The sequence below is a fragment of the Mastomys coucha genome, unplaced genomic scaffold (assembly GCF_008632895.1).
Source record: "Mastomys coucha isolate ucsf_1 unplaced genomic scaffold, UCSF_Mcou_1 pScaffold8, whole genome shotgun sequence".
In the NCBI taxonomy this organism is placed as follows: Eukaryota; Metazoa; Chordata; class Mammalia; order Rodentia; family Muridae; genus Mastomys; species Mastomys coucha.
The window spans coordinates 31,094,606-31,114,674 of record NW_022196914.1 but is presented as its reverse complement, the minus strand read 5'-3'; the positions used below and the strand labels follow the sequence as shown (position 1 = coordinate 31,114,674).

The window sequence follows — 20,069 nt, the reverse complement described above, 5'->3', positions numbered from 1 at the left end:
GAAAACTCAAAATTTGGTAAAAAGATGTTAGGGGCAGAAAGGCAAAGGGCTGCCATCCAGAGGGAACGCCTGTCCTGAAGAACTAAGCTACTCCCCACTAACCCCCCACCCCCTATCCCCCCAGTCGCCCCACCCCCGTCTCAGCATCCACACACCAGCAGAGGCAGTAGACTCTGACGCCAGTTAGGATGGCAGCAGGGTAATATTCGCTGTTCTTGAGAGATTGGTTTCGCTTACGCCATTGGGCCACACGCAGCACACCGGAACCTTCACAGTTCGAGCTAATCTGAAATAGATTTTAGTTGGAATTTTCACCAGATTTTAAGTGAGTTTTCACAGGCTGGAGGAAGGAAAGGCAGGGAGGACTGGGGATCTGCAGGTGGAAGGCGTATCCCTCCCTCATTCGAGCATTGTGGAGGTACCTCACTTAGGAGAGCAGCCCTGGGAGGCAACGGGGTTGCTGCTCGGAAAGTCCTTTCCCGCTCTCAGCACCGGTCAGCGCCAGAGAAGGTGTCTGGTGCTTCTCCGCCGCATTTTGGAAAGCAGCCACCACGCACAGCCTGGCCGTGGAAAGCTGAGACGTTGCTCCAGCAGGCAGGCGATGGGGTGGAAGGAGCAAGCCAGTGAGGGCTGGGTGGGTTGGCTAAAGGTTTGCTTTTAGGCATGACTTTGAAGGAGCTGTTCTTTGAGTTTACGGCAGATCTGCCCTTTCATCCCGCTCTCCGGCCAGACTTTTTAATCAGACCTAAAGAAAGTGTCCCTCCTGTCATCCTCGGCTCCCACCGCCCAGAACTGTTGCGTAGAAACATTGGCCTCATCCTTCTGGTTAGAAGGATTAGTAAAGAGGTCGATTTCCACCTTTCCCCTCTACGTTGTCCTAAGGAGGTTAAATGGGATATGAGACTCGGACCCCAGACACAGCATTCAGGTTTGGGGGACCAAAGAATGCAATGATTGTGAGAGACCCTATTAGCACGCTTCCCTGGCTCCCCAGCGCACACAGCTAGCACGCAGCCCTGAGAAAACGGTGCGGGCGCGCACCGCTGTCTCCCCCCAGCGGTCGTGCGTGTGTCGCCGCAGGAACCCGGCGGCGGGGGTGGCACGGTGCAGTCAAGCCCGCGGCTCCGCCCCGCGCTCCCCCTCCCGGCCGGCAGTGCCGCCCCCTCCGCGCCGGGCTCCGCTCAGACGGAGCAGCCGCCTCTGCAATGTCAGCAGCCGCAGCGGCGGCGGCGACGAAAGCGGCAGTGGCCCGGGCCCCGTGGTAGCTGCCAGCGCAGCACGGCCCGGCAGGCGCACAGCGCGACTCCGCGGCCACCTCGCTGCCTCCGGGGCGCCGCGGGCGGCTGTGCGCGCCGCGGTGCAGCTCTTAGATTCGGGACCAGCGGGTCTGCGGCCGCGCACAAAGGACCACGGACACCCGGCGTTCGGGGACTGTGTCCAGGGACCGGCCAGGGACAGCAGCTGCGCCGCGTCTCCACGCCTCCCCTCCCCGGGCTACCGGAGCCCTTGCCGGAGAAGACCCGTCATATGACAGCAGCGACGCGGCAGCCAGCGAGCGCTGGTACTGCCCGCTCCGCTGCGCCACGGCCGCCGGCTCCTAAGGTGGCTCTCGCCGCGCCCCACTGAGCGGTCGCCTGCCTCCCCCACCCCCCCAAGCCCCGTGCGTCCCAGCTATCCGGCTCGGGGATCAGGAGCCCCGGGGAGACCCTACCAGAGCCGAGCCTAAGATGGCCACGCTGCTCCGTAAAATCGGGCTCATTCGCCTGCACAACCGGGACACCGAGGACCCCAAGCACCACCACAACCACCGCGGCGGAGGCGGCGGCCAGCAGAGCGCATCGCTGCGCGGCAAAGGTGGTGGTAAGAGCGGCGGCCACAAGCAGCAGCAGCAACAGCAGCACCCCGGGGGCTCGGGCGACGCCAGCCCGGGGCCGGGCAAGGGCAAGAGTAAGCGCGCGGCGGAGCTGGCCGCGCGCGACAAGCAGCCGCAGCCAGCCGCGGGGGCGGCGGGGGCGGCGGGCGCCGGGGGCCCCCGGGAGCGGGCGGCGGGCGCCAGGGCGGGGCCGGGCCCCGCGGTGGCCGCGGCAGCGGCGGGCGGCAGCCTAGTGCCCGCGGCGCGCCAGCAGCACTGCACACAGGTGCGCAGCCGGCGGCTCATGAAGGAGCTCCAGGACATCGCGCGCCTCAGTGACCGCTTCATCTCGGTGGAGCTGGTAAACGAGAACCTCTTCGACTGGAACGTGAAGCTGCACCAGGTGGACAAGGACTCGGTGCTGTGGCAGGACATGAAGGAGACCAACACGGAGTTCATCCTGCTCAACCTCACCTTCCCCGATAACTTCCCCTTCTCGCCGCCCTTCATGCGGGTGCTCAGCCCGCGACTGGAGAACGGCTACGTGCTGGACGGAGGCGCCATCTGCATGGAGCTGCTCACGCCGCGCGGCTGGTCCAGCGCCTACACGGTGGAAGCCGTCATGCGCCAGTTTGCTGCCAGCCTGGTCAAGGGCCAGGTAAGGCGGCGGGGCCAGAAGCAGGGGCCCGGGTTGGGTGGGAGTACGAGGCTAGGCCTGGGATGGAAACCTCTAGGCATAGGTGAGAGCTGATCCAGCTCATTATGAACAAGCCTGCTGAGGACGCTTCGTCCCACCTCCTCCGCTTCTTTTCCTAAAGGATTTCTTCCTGTCCCTTTCTGTATCTGGTCTCCGATACTAATCCTACTAGAACCACGGGGCTCTCTGGTTTATCCGTTCTCTTGCTTTCGGCTTCCTGCTCCCAGGTCCTCCCTCTCTTTCTTCCCTTCAGGTTAACCTTCACTCCCTCTTCCTCCTTCCCCTCTGACGGTCCTTCTTCACTCTAACCTTTCTCCTACCCCTCCTTTCCCCCTTTTCCACCCTCCTAAGTCTCCCATACTTTTCCTGCCCTACCCCACCTCTCCTCCTCTCCAGTCTGCTTAGATGGTCTCTAGTCAGTGTAATTGTCACGAAGATGTGAACTTTTCCTGAAGCCCAGGATCTGTCCAGCCCAGCACATCACACCCAGGCACACTCGTGAGCACACACACACACACACACACACACACACACACGGGGAGTGGGGAGCTGGGGGGGGAGGGTTCTTTAAACCTCTCCGGTGGGTTCTGTTTAGACCAAGGCAGCTGCCTGCTGCTATGCTCTCTTCCCTCCTCCTTCCAGAGCCACCCCTATAAAGGTGAAAGTTCCCCCAGAAAGCGAGAACTATCCAAGCAGAAGTCTGAGCCCTTCCTAGTGGTTACATCAGGCCAGAATCCATCCAGGGAAAGCTGTTCTGGCCAGCCCCCTTCCCAGCCTAGTACTTACCCCTTCAGGGAACATTTCTGGGACAGATGGTGAACCGCTGTGTCTTTCAGACCTTGCTGCTTTTCTTTGCTTCCTGTTCCCCACCCCATTGGGGGGTGGGGGAGGGAGTTTCAAAGCTAAAGATTCAACCAAGCACAGACAGGAGTGCTGGGCAGGTCACCTCAGCCTTCCCACCTATTGCACCACCGGGCTTCCTCACAGACAAGCAACCCCCAAACTTACAGGGGAAAATGGATTTTCCCCTTGGGGAAAGAAGGGCAAGATGATTTTGTTCTCTCATGTATATATGCTGTTGGCCACATTCAAATCAGCGGTGGGCATTTCCTAAAGTTGGTCCTTACATTGTTTTATCAAATCCCATTGCTATCTGGCACGGGCATCTTCAGTAGCTACTGAGAATTCTCGTTTTCTTTAAAAGACCTCCCCCCCCATGACCTCCGCGTGTGCTTTCTACAGCCAGCTTATCAGAAGCAATCATTTCTTCCCTGGTGCCTCTGCCCCTTTCACAGCAGGATACACCACACTCATCAAATGCAGCTCATTCTGCCCATTTCTTTCAAGTCTGAACCCTAGGATTTAAAAAAAACAAAACAAAAAAAAAACAAAAACAAAAACAAAAAAAATAAAAATAAGAAAACCCTTCAGCAAAAAAAGGTCACTGCATCCTGAACGTCAGGAGTCAGGCATGAGGAGGCTGGGCACAGGGGCTCTAGAGCAAGTGCTACAACAGAGTGAGTGAGCTTATGCTGTGACAGCCAGTTTCCACCACCCTACAATGAAATACTGGCTGAATACAGTGTGTGTGTGTGTGTGTGTGTGTGTGTGTGTGTGTGTGTGTGCACGCGTGTGTACAGTGTATGTGTGTATTGTGAGTGTGTGTGTGTGAGAGAGAGGGAGAGAGGGAGAGAGGGAGAGGGAGAGCTCCTGTGCCACTGAGCAGGGCCTGGACTTCCTTTTGATGGGCTTATCTGAATGCAGTGGGAGGATGGTCCTTGGGAATACCCTGCTCATTTGATTTTCAGTCAGCTCTTCCCAGAGGAGATGATTTAGAGGGTGGGAGGAGAGGACTATTATTTGCCCCATAGACTCAAGTCTATGGCCTTGTGGAGTTGGGTGGTTTAGCCTCCAGCAGGCATTCTGAGCTCCGGGGAAATAATGGTTTTAAATGGGGAAGTGGGATTTGTGAAGGGAAATATCTTGATGAGTGTTTTTTACCATTCTTACTTACTGTTGTGAATGACAGCATCCCTTGGTGCCCTCCTACTTCCAGAACTTGCTGTGTGTCCATGTTCTCTCTCTTTGTAACCGAAACTGAGAGTCACTGCAAATGAGAGGATTTCTCACTGAAAACAGTTAGCAACATTTTCTTCACTAATTTGATAAGCAAGGAGTCCCTGATCCTTCCACCAAGCAGGTCAAGTTGTACTATCTGATGGATGTGGTACTTTTAAAATGATGGCCAAGACTTGGTGCTTTGTAAAACAGCAGTTTTCTTTCTCTGTGTTTCCTATCCCTTGGTTTCAACGTACAGTTCTCCACATGAAATATTCAAGTGCAGTGAAAGAGTTGAAGAGGTGAATAGTCATTAAAGTTTTAGGGACCTGGGTATGACAGAATGGCAGCATCTCTGGTAACCTGAGGACTGTGATGTGTTTGTTGTTCATCCCTTTGCAGATCCATGACCCAAGGGCTGGCCACTCCGCATGTGGCAGTTACCGAGTTATTTTCATAGTTAGAAGTAATGTGCTTTGGAACCTTCCAAATACCTAATTAGCTATTCAAAGGAAGCAGGGCTGCTACTCATCTTGTGATTACTTTAAAGAGCCAGTTATACTTTGTGACTGTCCTATTTGTTTGCATTTCCTTTTAGGGCTCATCTTCTTAAGCTTGTCTGTCCCTTTCATAGCAGAAAGCACTCCGTAAGCTTCCTGAATTGAGGAAATACCCTTCCAGTGACTTCAGAAAATTTTCATGACAGCTTTAAGGGTTTATAGCATGTAACATCCCCAAAATATCTGTTCATCTACGAAGTCTACAAAGTCAAAAGCTCAGGTTTGCCCTGCAGCTAAAGAACTCAGAGATTTCATGAGGCTTTTACTGGACTGAATGAGTGCCCTCGTGTTACCAGAGTGGCTTTCATGTCGCATTGTGAATTATTCTAAATTGAATGAATACATTTGTCTCATATGCTATATTCTGGATATATAGAGACAAACGCCTCTTACTTCTTTATAACTAAATCAAAGGATTCTAAATAGAGACATTCTGGTTTTTTCCCAAGATTGTATGGACATGGAGCTGAAGGTACATCAGGCTCCTGAGAGTTGGGGTCACAGGCAGGTCCCTGCACACACAGGAAGAGAGGGTGTAGGCAACACATGCTTCTCTACTGTTGTTTGAACAGTTTCTGGACCTTTGAAATAAGCCAGAGCAAATGTTTAGAGCTTTTAGAGAAGCTTTTTCCTCCTCTGCCACACACAGAACCATAAGAACACAATTTGGAGCTCTAGTGGGACAATGTTGCCATTAAAAAGCTTTCAGAGTTTTGTCTTTGAGCAGGAGGAACTGCAGAGGCAGCACTGAGCTGTGCTAGCCAGCATCACAAGCAGTTAACTCCGTGTTCTGAGATTACTGAGGACAGATCCTGCTAACCTAGGCCACCTGACTCCAAGAGTAAGGAGAAAGGCCTGCCATAGAGGCCTGCTAGCTCACCAGTGTCTCCAAGTGGGAGCCACCTACTACTGCGGATAAAAGGCACTTGATTATGTCCTAACTCAGAGTTCTCCTCAGACACTAGCACACCTCCTGAGTGTCCCCATTTAATTAATTAGCGATGATCATCATCAGAGAACCAGGTGGCCCCTGAATGACAGTTCCAATCCCTTCCTTGTCCCCTCAGAACAGGAGTGACAGCAACAGCTAGCATTTTCTATTTCCAGTGCCACAGTCTGGTCCAGCCAAGCATAGAAGACACCAAACCTTCCTGGGGTGGATTCTTTCCAAGACTACCATACAGGTGTGGAAACGACCACTCCTTGGGATCCGTACTTGGGGTTTTCATAACATCTCATAAGAGGTCAGACTCATGAGCCAAAGGTATGAAAAGGCAGTCTCAGCTAGGCTGAGTCCCTTGCTGCTTCCAAGTGGTTGGACTTTAGCTGTCACCTCTATGACAATCACTGTCACCACGAGGAAGCAGCAGCAGCCAGCTTCCTGCAAAGGGTGTGCAGGCCCTCGGGACAAAACCATCCTTGAGTCTTGGTGTTTGGATAACAGTTGGTCAGCAACGGCAAGAGTACCATGTTTCTAAGATCTTATTGATGAAGTGAGCCAGCAGGACTCTGCTAATATGTGTGTGTGAGAGAGAGATGCCCAAGTGGTGCTATGTAGCCCATCTGGGCCCAGTAAGATGGCCTAGCCCAGGAGCCAAGCCTGCGCAGCCATCTTAAACATACATGGTGTTCTATCATCTCTTTGAGAATTTATACACTCCCATGACGTATTTTGATCACACTCACCTCTCACTTGTCTCCCTAACTCCTCTCAGAGCCACACCCCACATCCCCATCTCTCCCGACTTCATGTCTAATAACTTACTGTCTGATATCCTGCTCATATATCCACAGGTATGGGCCTACCAACGCGTGCCTGAATGACTTACCAGAGGCTAAACCTTAAAGGAGATTGACTTTTCCTCCTGCAGAAGCTATAAGCTGCCCATATCTTCTCAGTTAGCTGTGGGATCTCATGACATCCCCCCCCCCCCAATTGCTAGAATGTTTACTGGCTTGATCTGGTACAGGTCTTGCAATAGGTGCTTACAAGAGTAGGAATCCTGTCCTGTCCAAAAGACACTATTTTGATCCAGTACCCTCTGACCTCTTTCTCTCTCCTTCTCCTTCTTTGGTGGTCGCTGACTCTTGGGGGCTGAAGGGGGCACACAGATATCCCATTTGTAGCTGACCCCTCTATAATCACTCAATCGGCATATTGGCCAGCCATCAGTTTTTCATCCTAAATTCCCTCTGCCCAACCTTCTGATATTTTAATACCATGTTTCTATCTACAATACTCACTCAGGAATAGCCATATGCATCTTTAAAAACTAAGTGTGAAGTTGGGTCATATTCATAACTGTCCTGGAGCCTGTATGTGACCTGTAGACTTCAGGTTGGACACGTCACACTGTGGCACCACTGCAGAGTGTCTAAGTCCAGGTGGACACACAGAGTCACAAATATTACCTTCCTTAGACAACCTTTCCTTAGCTCTCCCTCCAGAGCATGAACCAAGCAACAGCATTTGCTTATGGCTGCGCAAATACACACCATTGTAAAGAACAACCCAGGCCTTCGGCCACTGGACTCCTCAAACCTACGGCTTCTAAAACATTGGATGTCCAAAACTCTGTTAATTTGCAAGAGCTATTGTCTGGAGGTGATAGTGGCTCCCATGGCAGACCTTCATTCTCTCACGTCTCTGAAGGCTATATAGCAAAGATTAGAAATGCAATAGAGCCTGCTTCCCCTGAGGCCTCTGTCCTTGGCTTGTAGCTGACATCTTCCTTCTTGGCTCTCATATCATTGTCCCTCAGTTCTGGCTTCTTATGATCTTAGTCCTGTTTCATTAGGGCCCACCCTGAGGACCCCACTTTAACCTGATAACCTCTTAAAGACCCTGCCTGCAGATAAGGTCATTTTCCCAGGTTCGGAAGATGTGGGTTCCACATTTAAACTGGAATGAGAGAGACACACCCATAGCCAACCCATATGGGGATTTATTAACTAGTTCAATATCTCAGTTCCAGAGAGCTTGCTGCTGGTTTATCAGGCATCACGTGCCAGGCTGTAGAGGCACACGATGGTAAATCTTGCCTGTGGTGCCAAGCAAAGAAATGCCAGCACACTCCAAGGGAAATCAGGAAGCCTACCTCCTGAATAATGCCAGGTAGGGTTGGGGTAGCGAGTGTCTGATTCACCCCAAGAGACAAGAGTTTTTAAGCTTATGAGTCACTGTGTTGTTTTGTCCTGGGCTGCATGGAAGGGACAGAGATAATTACCAACGACGATGACTCTGCAGCTTGAAGTATCGATATGCCCGACTATTTGGAGAAAAAAAAATAGCTACTTGTTCTCCTATCAAGTAGGACAGGCAGGAGGACACCGATGGGACTTTGCAGCCTAAAATTAGCCCTGTACCAATCCCAGTGCTCCGCCCCCAGCACCTAGCACAGTTAATAATAGGAGCTACCGCCTCTCTGCCCTGGGAGTCCAGAGAACCGGAGTTGGCTTCAGCAGATGCTAGTGAGTATTTGCTTACCTTTCTGATTTAACTGAGAGGAGGGATTTTTCTGCTTGAAGAGACAGTGTGTAGGTGCCGTTGTATAATGGAATACCAAGTTGAAATCTGAGAGTAACCTGGCCTAAGACGCTAGCATCTCCTCCACATATCCTCTTTTATCCCCGGGGATGATTCTCCTGGACCCGAGTCTAGAGGTAGAAGCACCCTGGTACCCTACCATGTTGGGGACAAATACAGAGCCAACTATAGTGGCCGTGGCTTACCTTGGTGTTTGTGTCTTGGTAATTGCATGAGGAAGTGCATATTCGTAGAGTATCCACAGACCTGGCAATGGACCATTCCCCAGATGTGTAAAGAGTCTCCTACTGTTCTAAGTGACATTTTCAAAGATCACATCAAACTTAAGGTAGCTAAGCCTTGATGGGAAGCCTGCCTTTTCCTCTGACATGTTTTGTTGCTAAGAAGCCGAAAGACAGAAATTTCCAACAACCCACCAAAAACCGTAATGGTATGTGTACTACCAGCAGGGTAAGTGGCTCAGATGACCCGATATTTCCTCATTGCCACCAGGTGGATGTGCTATGGTTTGATTGATTAGCTATTTACTCCTTGTCTCCCACACCAGTCTGTCAGCATCTACTTGCCAAGGGTCTACCATGATTTATAAGAACATCACTCTTGCCTTTCCTGTGTAGCTTTTCCCTGTTCTGTGAGTTGTCCCTGGTTCTTTTCATGACATGTTAGCCCTGTGAATCTCAAAGGAATCCTGTGAGCAGGGATGGATGCCAGGGGCACCAGACTGGGGAAGCCAAGGAGGAAGGAGATTTGGGGACACCCAGGAGGAAAGGCTCACAGGTGAGGGGTTGGTGAGGCTGTAAAAGCGAGGATGGAGCTAGTGAGGTGTGCCCTTCCTGAAGCAGGCAAGGCAGCTATATTCAGGGGACACATACATGGAGGGAATCATCATGTGTGTTCCCCCAGGCTCCAATCTCTCCACATCCTTCACTCCCACACACACACCATTTCCATGGTAGTGTCTCTTTTGCTTGGACTATGCATTATGAACTTTCCCAGAGCACAGTCCCCAGGGACTGCTCACCACAGAGGCAATTATCTGTTTTCCATGGCCCCCACTGAAGTCCCACCAGCCCTTTCTCCTGGAATGCCTTCTGGCTTTGTTCAGTAGAAGAGCCTTGTCCATCCTTCAGAACTCTGCCAACATGCCAGAGCTCCTCCAGCCACACACCGCAGTGGCTTCCTCTGTGAACACTGACTATGAAATACTCCTTTCCTGTGAGTCCTGCTACAGACTATATGTTGACAAGTGTATTTTCCTTGTCTTCACAGTGCCTGTCTGTCTGAACAGATGCCCCATACCCTTCACTACCCCAACTGCAGTATAGTCTAATAATGAGGATGTGCATCGGGTGCCTCTGTTGTCAGTGAAGGAGGATTGTGGTTAGGCAAATTCAATGGTGGCCATCTTGGGCCTTTGTTGCTTTGAGTCCAATCCCTGAGACCCGATGGTCTATTGCTCCAAGCTTTAGAAGCCAGAGACTTAATGGCTCTGACTTCTCTAATTAGAGACTCTCTATGGCTGGTAACTCCCAGCTCCCTGCTACTTGCAGCTACCATGAACTCTCAGCCACTATCAGCAGTGAGCAGTCGAAGAAGACAGTGGCAAGTAGCAGCAAGGGATGCTTCCTGGTCTTACAGGCACAGTGTGGGCCTCAGATGCTGGGCCCTCAGTGGTGTGTATGGTGGAAGTGTGACAGCTCTGAAGTCTATGGTGCCACAGTGGTCAGCCCTTGACAGCGACTCTTGCAGCTTTCAGACCCAGGGTACCTGAGACCTCTAGCCCTTTGGTATCTTCCAGAAACCAAGTCCTGAAGCTTCTCATCTTTTCAGCCTTCTGTCATTTCTGCTCCCTGTACTTCTGCCCTAGAAAGTCACTCAGATGCATCAGCTGTTCTTTCAGTACTGTGGCCAGAACTGTTACACCTTCCTTTCTTCGTGTTACCAGCTCAGCCCACTGGACATAGACAAAGGAAGGCTGCTGAGAAATGCCTTTCATCGTCCAGATGTTGACTGTCCGGATGTTGGACAGCAGAGACTTCTAACTGACTCCAGAGTGAGGAAGCAGCCTGTGCTGATAGTCAGAAAGGGAATTTGGTAAGGCCACCTGCCGATCATGGTCCTGGATGCAAATGAAAGGTTACATTTGCACCAGTCACTATGGTCCCTCATGCAAATCAATGACTTGTTTCTACCAACTACCAGCCTCCTCCTGGGCTGCTGGGGGAAGTGCTTCACCTCTAACCTATGCAAAAATAGTCTGCAGGGTCATCTAGAGCTCCCACAGCTTGTGATAGCAAAAAGCATGATGGGAGCTGTTTTTGAAACAATCTCTGGCAGAAAGCAGCTGGGATTGCCATATAGCTTCCTCAAGGCGCCATGAAGTGTTCGAAGCAGCCAGTACTGGCGTGAGGACTGCTGGCTGCTTGGCTGATCATCCTTGGCTTAAAGCATCTGCACCTGGGGCATGGGATACTAAGTATCTAGCAGCTGTCAAGCACATAGTTAAACTGTCCCAGCACTTTAGTTTATTTAAAGGAAAAATAAACATCAGGGGGAATGCTTACAGTAAAGACTCCTCATTAGCATTAGAGTATTTAACAGTGCTCTGACTACCAAATGCCCACGAGGTTACCCTAGGGAGCATGGGGTCCCTCTAATCGGTCTCACTTCCTATGAGCTAGAGGTTTGCTGGTGTATCCATGCATCATTACATTAAATCCCGGCAGCAGCCTCTGAGGTGGGCACTGGTTTTATTCTTACTTCACAGAGGAGGAAAACTGGGGGGTTGGGGGGGGGTCTCCAGTGAGTTTATACATGCCAGGAGGCAAAAGGGAGAAGAGGCCAGGGCTGAGCCACACCTTCAAATGTTCCAGGGCCAGCGTCATCCATTCTAGTAGGCAGCAAGAGGCACCTAACCAAATGCCATACAAATCTGGTTTGTTCACCGTGGGTGACTGTGGGTGGTATAGTGGCCTGCACAGAGAGCTCTTGTTGCTTCCGCTCTCAGGACTGAATCACAAGGGGACAGGCAGTGTGTCTGTCAGATCAGAACCATGGCTCATATAAGCAAAGCCCACATTCCCCAGAACTTGTTGCGTCTATTGTGAGAACAGTAAACATGCTTTAATTCTTTGAAACTGTAAGAGAAAGATAATTATCACCGTTTTATTTCTTCTCTGTACAAAAGAGAAAGGCATTTTAAAGGTTCTGAAAATAACTCAAGAATGGAGTGCTTTTTAAAGATAATTACCACATTGGTAAAATCGGTAAGATTGGAAAAATTACTACTTTAAATATAATTTCTATAAAATAAATACCAATTCCCCGTCACAATATTTGGCAAGCATTTCCCCTCACCCCCAGAAAGAACGATTTTTTTTTTTGATGAGGGAGATAAGAAAATTCTATTATTATACTGATAAGATCACACTTCAAGCTAAAATGTGCCTGGCCCATTCAGGGCATCGCAGAGAAAAAAAATATATCTAAATAAGTGCCATTAGGGGTACTTTCTGATTTTAATCTTGAAAATCAGACTTTCCAAATTTGAGAACATAGAGTAACATTTTTCTTTATCATGGTCGTGGTAAATAACGACTTTCAGGGGTAATATTTGGAGCTTCTGGAAACACAGCTGTTAGAACCCTGATTCTGCCCTTCAACCACCCAGGGTGACTTCTGAGAGTCGGGAGCCATGTGATGTGACATCCTAGGAGAATGTAGCTGGAAATTGGATGTAATTGTATCAAATGCATATTGATTGCTGCAAGAATTCATTTGTTTGGGGTCCTGGGAGGTTAATGGCATACCTTGTTAACTAACATGACTTCCTGGCAAAGAGGAAATAAAACTCTTGCAGGAGAAACCTACCAAGAGTGCAGTTTGTTACCAGTTTACAGGAATTGTAGGTGACCAGACATTATAAGCCTATGAAACACCGCTTTTTAAGATTCATCAGAGTATCTCTTTAAAAATACTATTTTCTGTTCCCTTCCTTGGAAGATACACAGAATAGTACTCCTTTGTTGTTGTTGTTGTTTTGTTTTGTTGGTTTGCTTTTTTTGTTTGGTTGGTTGGGTTTTGTGAATGGAGGAGGGGTCCATGCATTGCAGGGAGAGGCAGAAGACAGTCTCAGGTGTCATTCTTCAGTGTTCATTAAAACAGAAACAAAATATTACAAAAAAAAATTATAAATTAAAAATTATAAATTAAAAAATTATAACAAAACAAACAGACAAAAAAAACCAGTCTCTCTTCACCAGCTTGGTACTCACCAAATAGTCACCAAATAGGCTAGGCTGGCTGGCAAAGGAGCCCTGGGGAGCTGCCTGTCTCGTGCTCCCCAGTGCTAGGATCTAGGGCTCCAACTCAGGTCCTCGATATTGCAAGGCAAGCATAGTGGCAGCTACTCTACCTCCTCTTGTAATTGGAAGCCCTTCCTTCACCTCAGGTCTCCAGGGGTCTGAGGACTTATGGTGGAGTTAAGTGCCCAACACCCCTTCCCATCTCTCCCCTCTCCCTTCTCCCTGTCTTCTTGTCCTTCGTTTCCCTTGAGGTTGGCCTGGAGGAGGAAGAGGGCAAAAAGGAAGTTTCCTGCCCTTGGTGGCAAGTTCGTGTTCTCCAGGGACAGCACCTGCATTCCTACAGGACAAGTGTCCTGCCCACAAATGGAGCACTAAGGGCTTCTGAGCGCAGCCCTGTGGTCGGTGCCCTCTGACCATCTTTATGATGAGTGTTATACAGCATGACAGTCAGAGGACTCAGATAAAAAAATGTTTCTAACTGTATCCACCCATAAAATCACATAAGACTTTAAAGGACATTAATAAATAAAAATAACCTGATAACAAGCAAGCTTGAACTCTGCTGAATTGAATCAGGTTGATGATTCTTTTAGTAATTTTCTTTTAAAAGGATCCTGCCATCAACCTTTTCATTAACAGGAGAGATGGAAGTCTCCTGGTTATTCCTGAGGATCAGGCAAGAGAGACAGAGATCCCTGGAACCTCTCCCCACAGCACATGGCCCCTGCAAGGTCACCTACACAGAAGACTACCCTTAGAAGCACCAAATAAAATGCATGAGCAAACTGTCATAGTTGGCTGCAGTCACTACATTTGTAACATGATGAGCTGAGCTATGAGGTTAGACAACACTCTGCTAGCACACTCTCAGGGCTGAGAGGTACAGCAGTCAGCCCCGAGTCTCACAGTCATGAGCCTCTGCCATGTTCACAAATGCGGACTACCATGTGACTTTTTTAAAATGTGAAGTGTAGGCACATATCTTTCTCAACCCACTTTAATAAGAGTGCAAACTTCCCTCTAGCCCACCATCCACTAGAGGTAGTAGAAAAGAAGGATTCTTGGGATACCAGGGAAGTGGGCTTGTTTGGAAATATTTCTTTGGGACAATTTCAATCTTTATTATTCTCAGTCCAGTCCACTCGGCAGATACCACACATGAATCAGTTCAATCCAGAAGAAACCGCAAGGTTCTCCAAATCAGCCCAAGTCAGCAGAAGTGGCAAGCAAGTTCTTTGGTGAATTTGTCTCTATGGTGCAATGTAAGGTGAACCAATACAGGCTGTCTGCTTCAGCAAAACATCCTTTCACCTGTGTGTTCCAGCCAACCATCATTTGACATACCTGATTTTCCAAAGAAACCAGAAGTTTCTGCTTGAGTGGAGTTCTGCTTTTGCTTGTTCTGTTGTTTGCGTCAGGGTCTCACTCTTAGTACGAGCTAGCCTGGAACTCATTATATAACCCAGACTGGCATGAAGCTCATGGCAATCCTCCTGTCTCAGCCTGCCAAGGGCTGGGATTTCTATTGATGACAAATTCATGCTGTTGTTATTGTGGTTTAAATCAAGCAAGTTAGTGAAGGGAATGAAGCTTTCCCCATCCAGAGTGACAGCCCCTGGTAGCCCTTGATTCAGACAAGAAGCTTCGGGGGCATTGCTATGAGATGGTGGTAGTCTAGGAAATGCTCTTAAAGCTTATTGTACAGCTTATAACCGGAACGTTTTGGAGAGAGATTTAAGAGCCACACCTGTTTTGTTTTGGTTCTATCATGTTACTGTAAGGTGGGGTTAAGCTAAAACCTTGGATCTGGTGGCAGATACAGGTTCCAATCACATTATTCCTTCAGACCACACTTAGCACTGGCTTAAGGTTCCTCCCTTAAAGATGAAAACCACTCACCCCACTGCACAGGGGTAGCCCACACTCAATGCAAATGGTGGACATGGTAATGAATAAGTGGAAACGCCGAATAGATGGGCCTTCTCTGGTGGATTAGAACTTGCTAAAATGTTCACAATAAAACTATCGCCACAGGTCCAGCCATGCATTTGCAAGCAACTATCACTATGCAAAGGGATCTGCTGCTGTTATCATCAGTGTCTCCTGGTCACACTGACATCAAGTTGACTCAAATTTCTCACACTGAGCCCCAACGCAATCCGAAGAGCACCTGATAACCCCCTTTTGTTCTGGAACTACTGCAGCCTCTCAGGATGGACCCTTGTCATGGCCTTTGTGGGCTTCACCTTATCAAAGCATTGTGCATGACAAGACACTGACATCTGACAGCTGAGGCCAGTGGGGGCTCTAGTCATTGCCCAACTACCTCCCCTTGAACTGTACTAATTAAACTTTGCTTTCTATTGGAAGTTGGGAGTTTGCACCTTTATGGCTCTACTCAACTCTGATCTCCTAAGAAACCCCATTCTGTGGCTAGAAGATGGCCCAGTGGCTGAGGGAGTTTGTTGAGCAAGCATGAAGACAAGAGTTCAGATCAGAGCACCCATGTATAAAGCCAGGTGTGGCCACTCATGCTGTATGTGAGTGCTTCGAGGGGAGCTGAGGAGTTGCAGGGTATGGAGACAGAAAGATCACTGGGGTCTGATGGCCTACAGACTAACTCTAGGACAGGATTTCATCTTTCCGTGATAGCGGAGCCTACAGGGATAACTGAGAATGAGGCCTGGATGTGTTGCCATAACTACCAATGCAGGCATGATGAGGTTTTGAGTACCATGGTTGGCAAATAGAAACAGTTCTACCCAGCAGCTCAGACTGCTTGCTCGTACTTATTTTTCATTTTAAATTCCTGTTTAACACTTCTTTCACTGAACCTAATCTCACTTGAAAGCTTTTCAGTTTTCCTATCCTACCTGAGATCTTGAGAGTCTTGCATCTCCATCCGCCTTTGCTCCAAGAACACACGCAAGTCTTGGCTCCATGCTGGGCACTCCCAGCATCATCGGATGTCCCTCAGAACCAGTTGGAGCCCTACCCAGCCCTAGAGATCCACACTTGCTTGCAAAGGCAAACCTGTTAGGCTCTGCAATAGCGTTTAGTCAGTGATAATGTCCTGATCCCTGATGGAAGCCACTGGCTTGATGGGCATAGGCAAGGGTGACTTTGAGTTGTCCTTCTCAGGACTGTTGAGTGATCCCATGCCATCTCTGCGATCAGAAAAAAAATGTAAAGCCTTCAGAACTAGCTGTTTCGTAGTGTGGTAGTTTGACTGAGAATGGCCCTCATAGGCTCATTATTGAATGTTTGTTCCTTAGTTTGTAGAACTATTTTGGGGTAGGATTAAGAGGTGTGGCCTTGTTAGAGGAGGTGTGTCACTAGGTATGGACTTGGAGGTTGCAAAAGCCCAAGCCATTCCAATTAGGTTCTGCTGTGTTCTTTGTTCTTTTTCCATGTCTCTCTGTGTCTCTATCTCTCTTGTTATCTCTCGGTCTGTCTCTGCCCCTCTCTCTCTCTCTCTCTCTCTCTCTCTCTCTAACTTGTGAATAAGATGTAAGCTCTCAGCTAGTGCTCCAGCTCCTAACTAAGACAATCACTATCCAACCACAAAACACTCCTACAGCCCAGTGCCCTCTAATTGAAATATGGAAAGAAGGGATTTTGGCATAAGAAAGAAGAAGCCAGAAGTCATGTGAACCAAGACAAGTTCACTGTTCTCATGGGCTCCTAATAGTGACATTAGTGAACCATGATATACCAGGCTCTTAGGGGACACCCCAGGACCCTGGCTCACTCCCCTTTCTGTTTAACACAAATCCCAAGGGTACCATTATATAGAACTTGCCAAAGGGTCCAAGACTGACCCTCTAATTAGAGGAAAATCTACCCAGCCTGCAGACAGAACAAGTGAGCTCATCAGAAGATTCAGAAAGTGCAAGACCACCCAACCCTCACGCAGCTGCACCTGGGACAGAACAAGCCCCTCTACAGTTATAACACAGTGGATCTAAATCTGATGGGAATGCCCACACTTCACCATTAAGTTAAAATTCCCAGCAAGGCTGAGGGATAAAGTCATTGCTGTGGGGAAATGACTAAAACTTCTAGTTACGAAATATACAGTGAATATTTTGTAAAAGTTGGGTCCCATTGACACATTGGTATCAACTGGTCCTGTAAGTCAAGTCGAGTGGAACGGAGCAAAGAAGGACACATGGCCTTCTTGTCTTCCAGAAGCATATGTCTGTACAATGCGATGTTTGCCATTTAACTTTTCCTTTGCATGTTGTTCTTTCTCCATAATTATGATTATAATTGGTGCAATCTTCATTCTGTGCCCAGTCTTAATTTTCTTCACCTCCCTTCAGTTTCTTTTATTTTTCTGTCTCCCGCTGTTCTTTTAAGTGAGTAAGTCATAACATTCGGGGATGGATAATGTTTCTGAAAACACTGCAGAATATTCAGGAAATTGGGTGAGTTAACCCTTTATGCTTTAGCAAGCTACATTTTAAATATGGCATGTACATAGGGGAAGATCATGAGTTTGGGGAACAGAAATTACTAGAAGAGAAAGGACCAATGGAGCTGAGGGGTTTGCAGCCCCTTAGGACGAACAACAATATGAACTAAGTAGTACCCTCAGAGCTCCCAGGGTCTCAACCACCAACCAAAGACTGCACATGGAGGGGTCTGATTGTTCAGGCAGCATGTGTATAGTAGAGGATTGCAAATTCAATCATCAATAGGAGGAGAGGACCTCGGCCCTGTGAAGGTTCTGTGCCCCAGGGTAGGGGAATGCCAGGGCCAGAAAGTGGGAGAGGGCGGGGTGGCAGGCATGGGGAAGTGGGAGGCAAACAGGGGTTTGTTTTTGTTGTTTTTGTTTGTTTCTTTGTTTTTTGGAGGGGAAACTGGGAATGGAGAAATTTACATGTAAATAAAGAAAATATCTAAAAGAAAAAAAAAGAAATTACTGGAAGAGAATGAGTAGATAGATAGAGAGGTGCTGTGTACTCAGAACAGACGTGGGGGCACAGGGCCTGTGACACATGACATCCTCCTCATTGGCTCATGGTATGGTGTTGCAGATTTATGATGGAATTTTATACCAGAGTTTTATTCTAGAACATTCTTAGGACTTCAACAAACAAATGCCTTGAATCATACACTAAGCAAAGTTAGAAAAATAAGCCTAGTGACCCAGGGCACACACAAGCCAAGAACTCAGCTCAACACAAGCTCAGACGGGCTTAGCAACATCTCCCTCACCTATAAAGATTCTTTTCCTTGTGCCGTACTGAGTTTTGCAAATGAACAACAAGTCCCACCTTGGACAAAATTGCAGATACAAGGTGATGAGATGCAGTGTCTAGGCAAAAGAGAACTGAGAAACAAAAATGCATGTTGCTTCCCTCAAACACCACACACACACACCTCCTGGGTGCTTCTCCACTTGGCTGTTTGTTTAACATTCCAAGGCCTTATTAGAAGTGGCTGCTTCCTGGTGTGATGGAGGGTGCTCACTCATTCCTGGCTGCATCCCCCACCTAGAGAAGGCCTTGGACAGCTTACGGAGGTCACCAGGAGGACAAGATAACTGTTGCTTTTGCAGTGTCCCTCCTGGATCTCAGAGTCTATAAGGCATGACAGGAGAGGCTGTCTTAGCCCTGGAGACTTTGTTGGTTGTACCACAACTGTCCCAGGCAACCCAAGGGCAAAGCTAAACACATTAACGACCTTTTGACAGTAGACTCATTCTGATGGAGAGGACAGACCTTTTGCCCTCCAGGTGTCTTTATAGAAAGGCATTAGGAGCTATTAGGGACCAATGAATGGTCCTGCTGCCCAACAGAGCTATAGCTTGGAAGGATAAAGACTATATTACCCTTTCATAGGACCTGTGAAGCCACATCACAAGAATCAGGACATTTTTTTAATGTGACTATCATTTTTTTTTCATAGAGTCTCCAAATTTCAGAGCTGGGGGTAGGGAGGAGGATGCCCAGAAATAATGAACTGGTGTCTGCATGAAAGAAAACCTTTTAATCTCATAGCAGGAAGTCAGGAGGGGAGGTAAAGGAGGTTGTCACCAAGTCATTTGTGTGAGGTTCCCATGTTTCTCAAATTTGGTTAGCACCTTCTGGTCACTAGGGAATCTCTCTACGGAATTAGGACAGACTCCTTGCCAGCATGCTCCATTTAGCTTGCCTACCCTGAGAATGTTTCCATAGGCCCAAATGTGGACAACATTTCATAGTCTTCAAGCAAAACTTCACCTTCCTGTTTCCATTTCCAAACATTGGAGCAAGAGTGTGCGTGCAGTCTTCATCAGGGCCCCGTGGTCTGTATGGGAAGTGTTTTGTTTGTTACTAGTGTATATGAACAGATCTCTTTCAGAACCCTAATGTCAAAGTCCCTTGTTGTGTCTCACTTGTCCACCCAAGCTACCTTATTGTCTTCACCACAAAGCCTGTCCCCTTCTTTCCTTCCAGGCTCTTACTGAGAGCTTTCCTTCGATCCCAGAGCATCCTCTTGCAATTTCCCATGCATTCCTACACCCTGGGTGAAGCAAGCCCTTAGGAGGTCTGCATAGAGGTACCTACAACCCATTGCAAATGGTGTCTGTGGAGGAAATGCTGCCCAGCCATCTGTGTTTAGATTTCATTCTTATTCCTCAGTCGTAGAGGAATTCATGAAAGTAACCCTCAAGAGAAAGGCTGGCAGGGTCATGGGACTCCTTGGACAAGCCCAGACCTTGCACCTAGAGGACACTCAGTAGATATCACCAAATGAAGCAGAGCAGGTGCCCTTGGGGTACAGCAGGATTATGATTCATTAGAGAAAGCTGGAGGGTGCTGAGTGCCTGGTAATTACAGCGTCAGGAGAGTGGACATTTTTAGCAACAAAGCCAAACTCCACACAAGGACATTCTGTGGTGACACCAAGGACAGAACAGTCTCCCTTCTAGAACCATGAGTGACTGGAACCAGCCTCACTGCTTAAGTGAATGTAAGTCGGCTGGCTCTGTGGGGTTTGTTTGTGACTGGTAGCCTTTGAAGTGTTTTGCAGTGTGCCTGGATAGACACTGGGGGGGCGG

At 48.5% G+C, this 20,069-nt stretch overlaps 1 protein-coding gene across 1 annotated transcript in view; it reads left to right on the top strand.

Annotated features, from left to right (window-relative positions):
- Positions 1-1,172: 1,172 nt before the first annotated feature.
- Positions 1,173-20,069, top strand: part of Ube2ql1 (ubiquitin conjugating enzyme E2 Q family like 1) — a 40,634-nt gene continuing 21,737 nt past the window's right edge. The window contains exon 1 of the mRNA XM_031360233.1: positions 1,173-2,510. Coding sequence (XP_031216093.1) covers positions 1,728-2,510 — 783 coding nt within the window. The 5' untranslated portion in view covers positions 1,173-1,727. The remainder of the gene's footprint in view (positions 2,511-20,069) is intronic.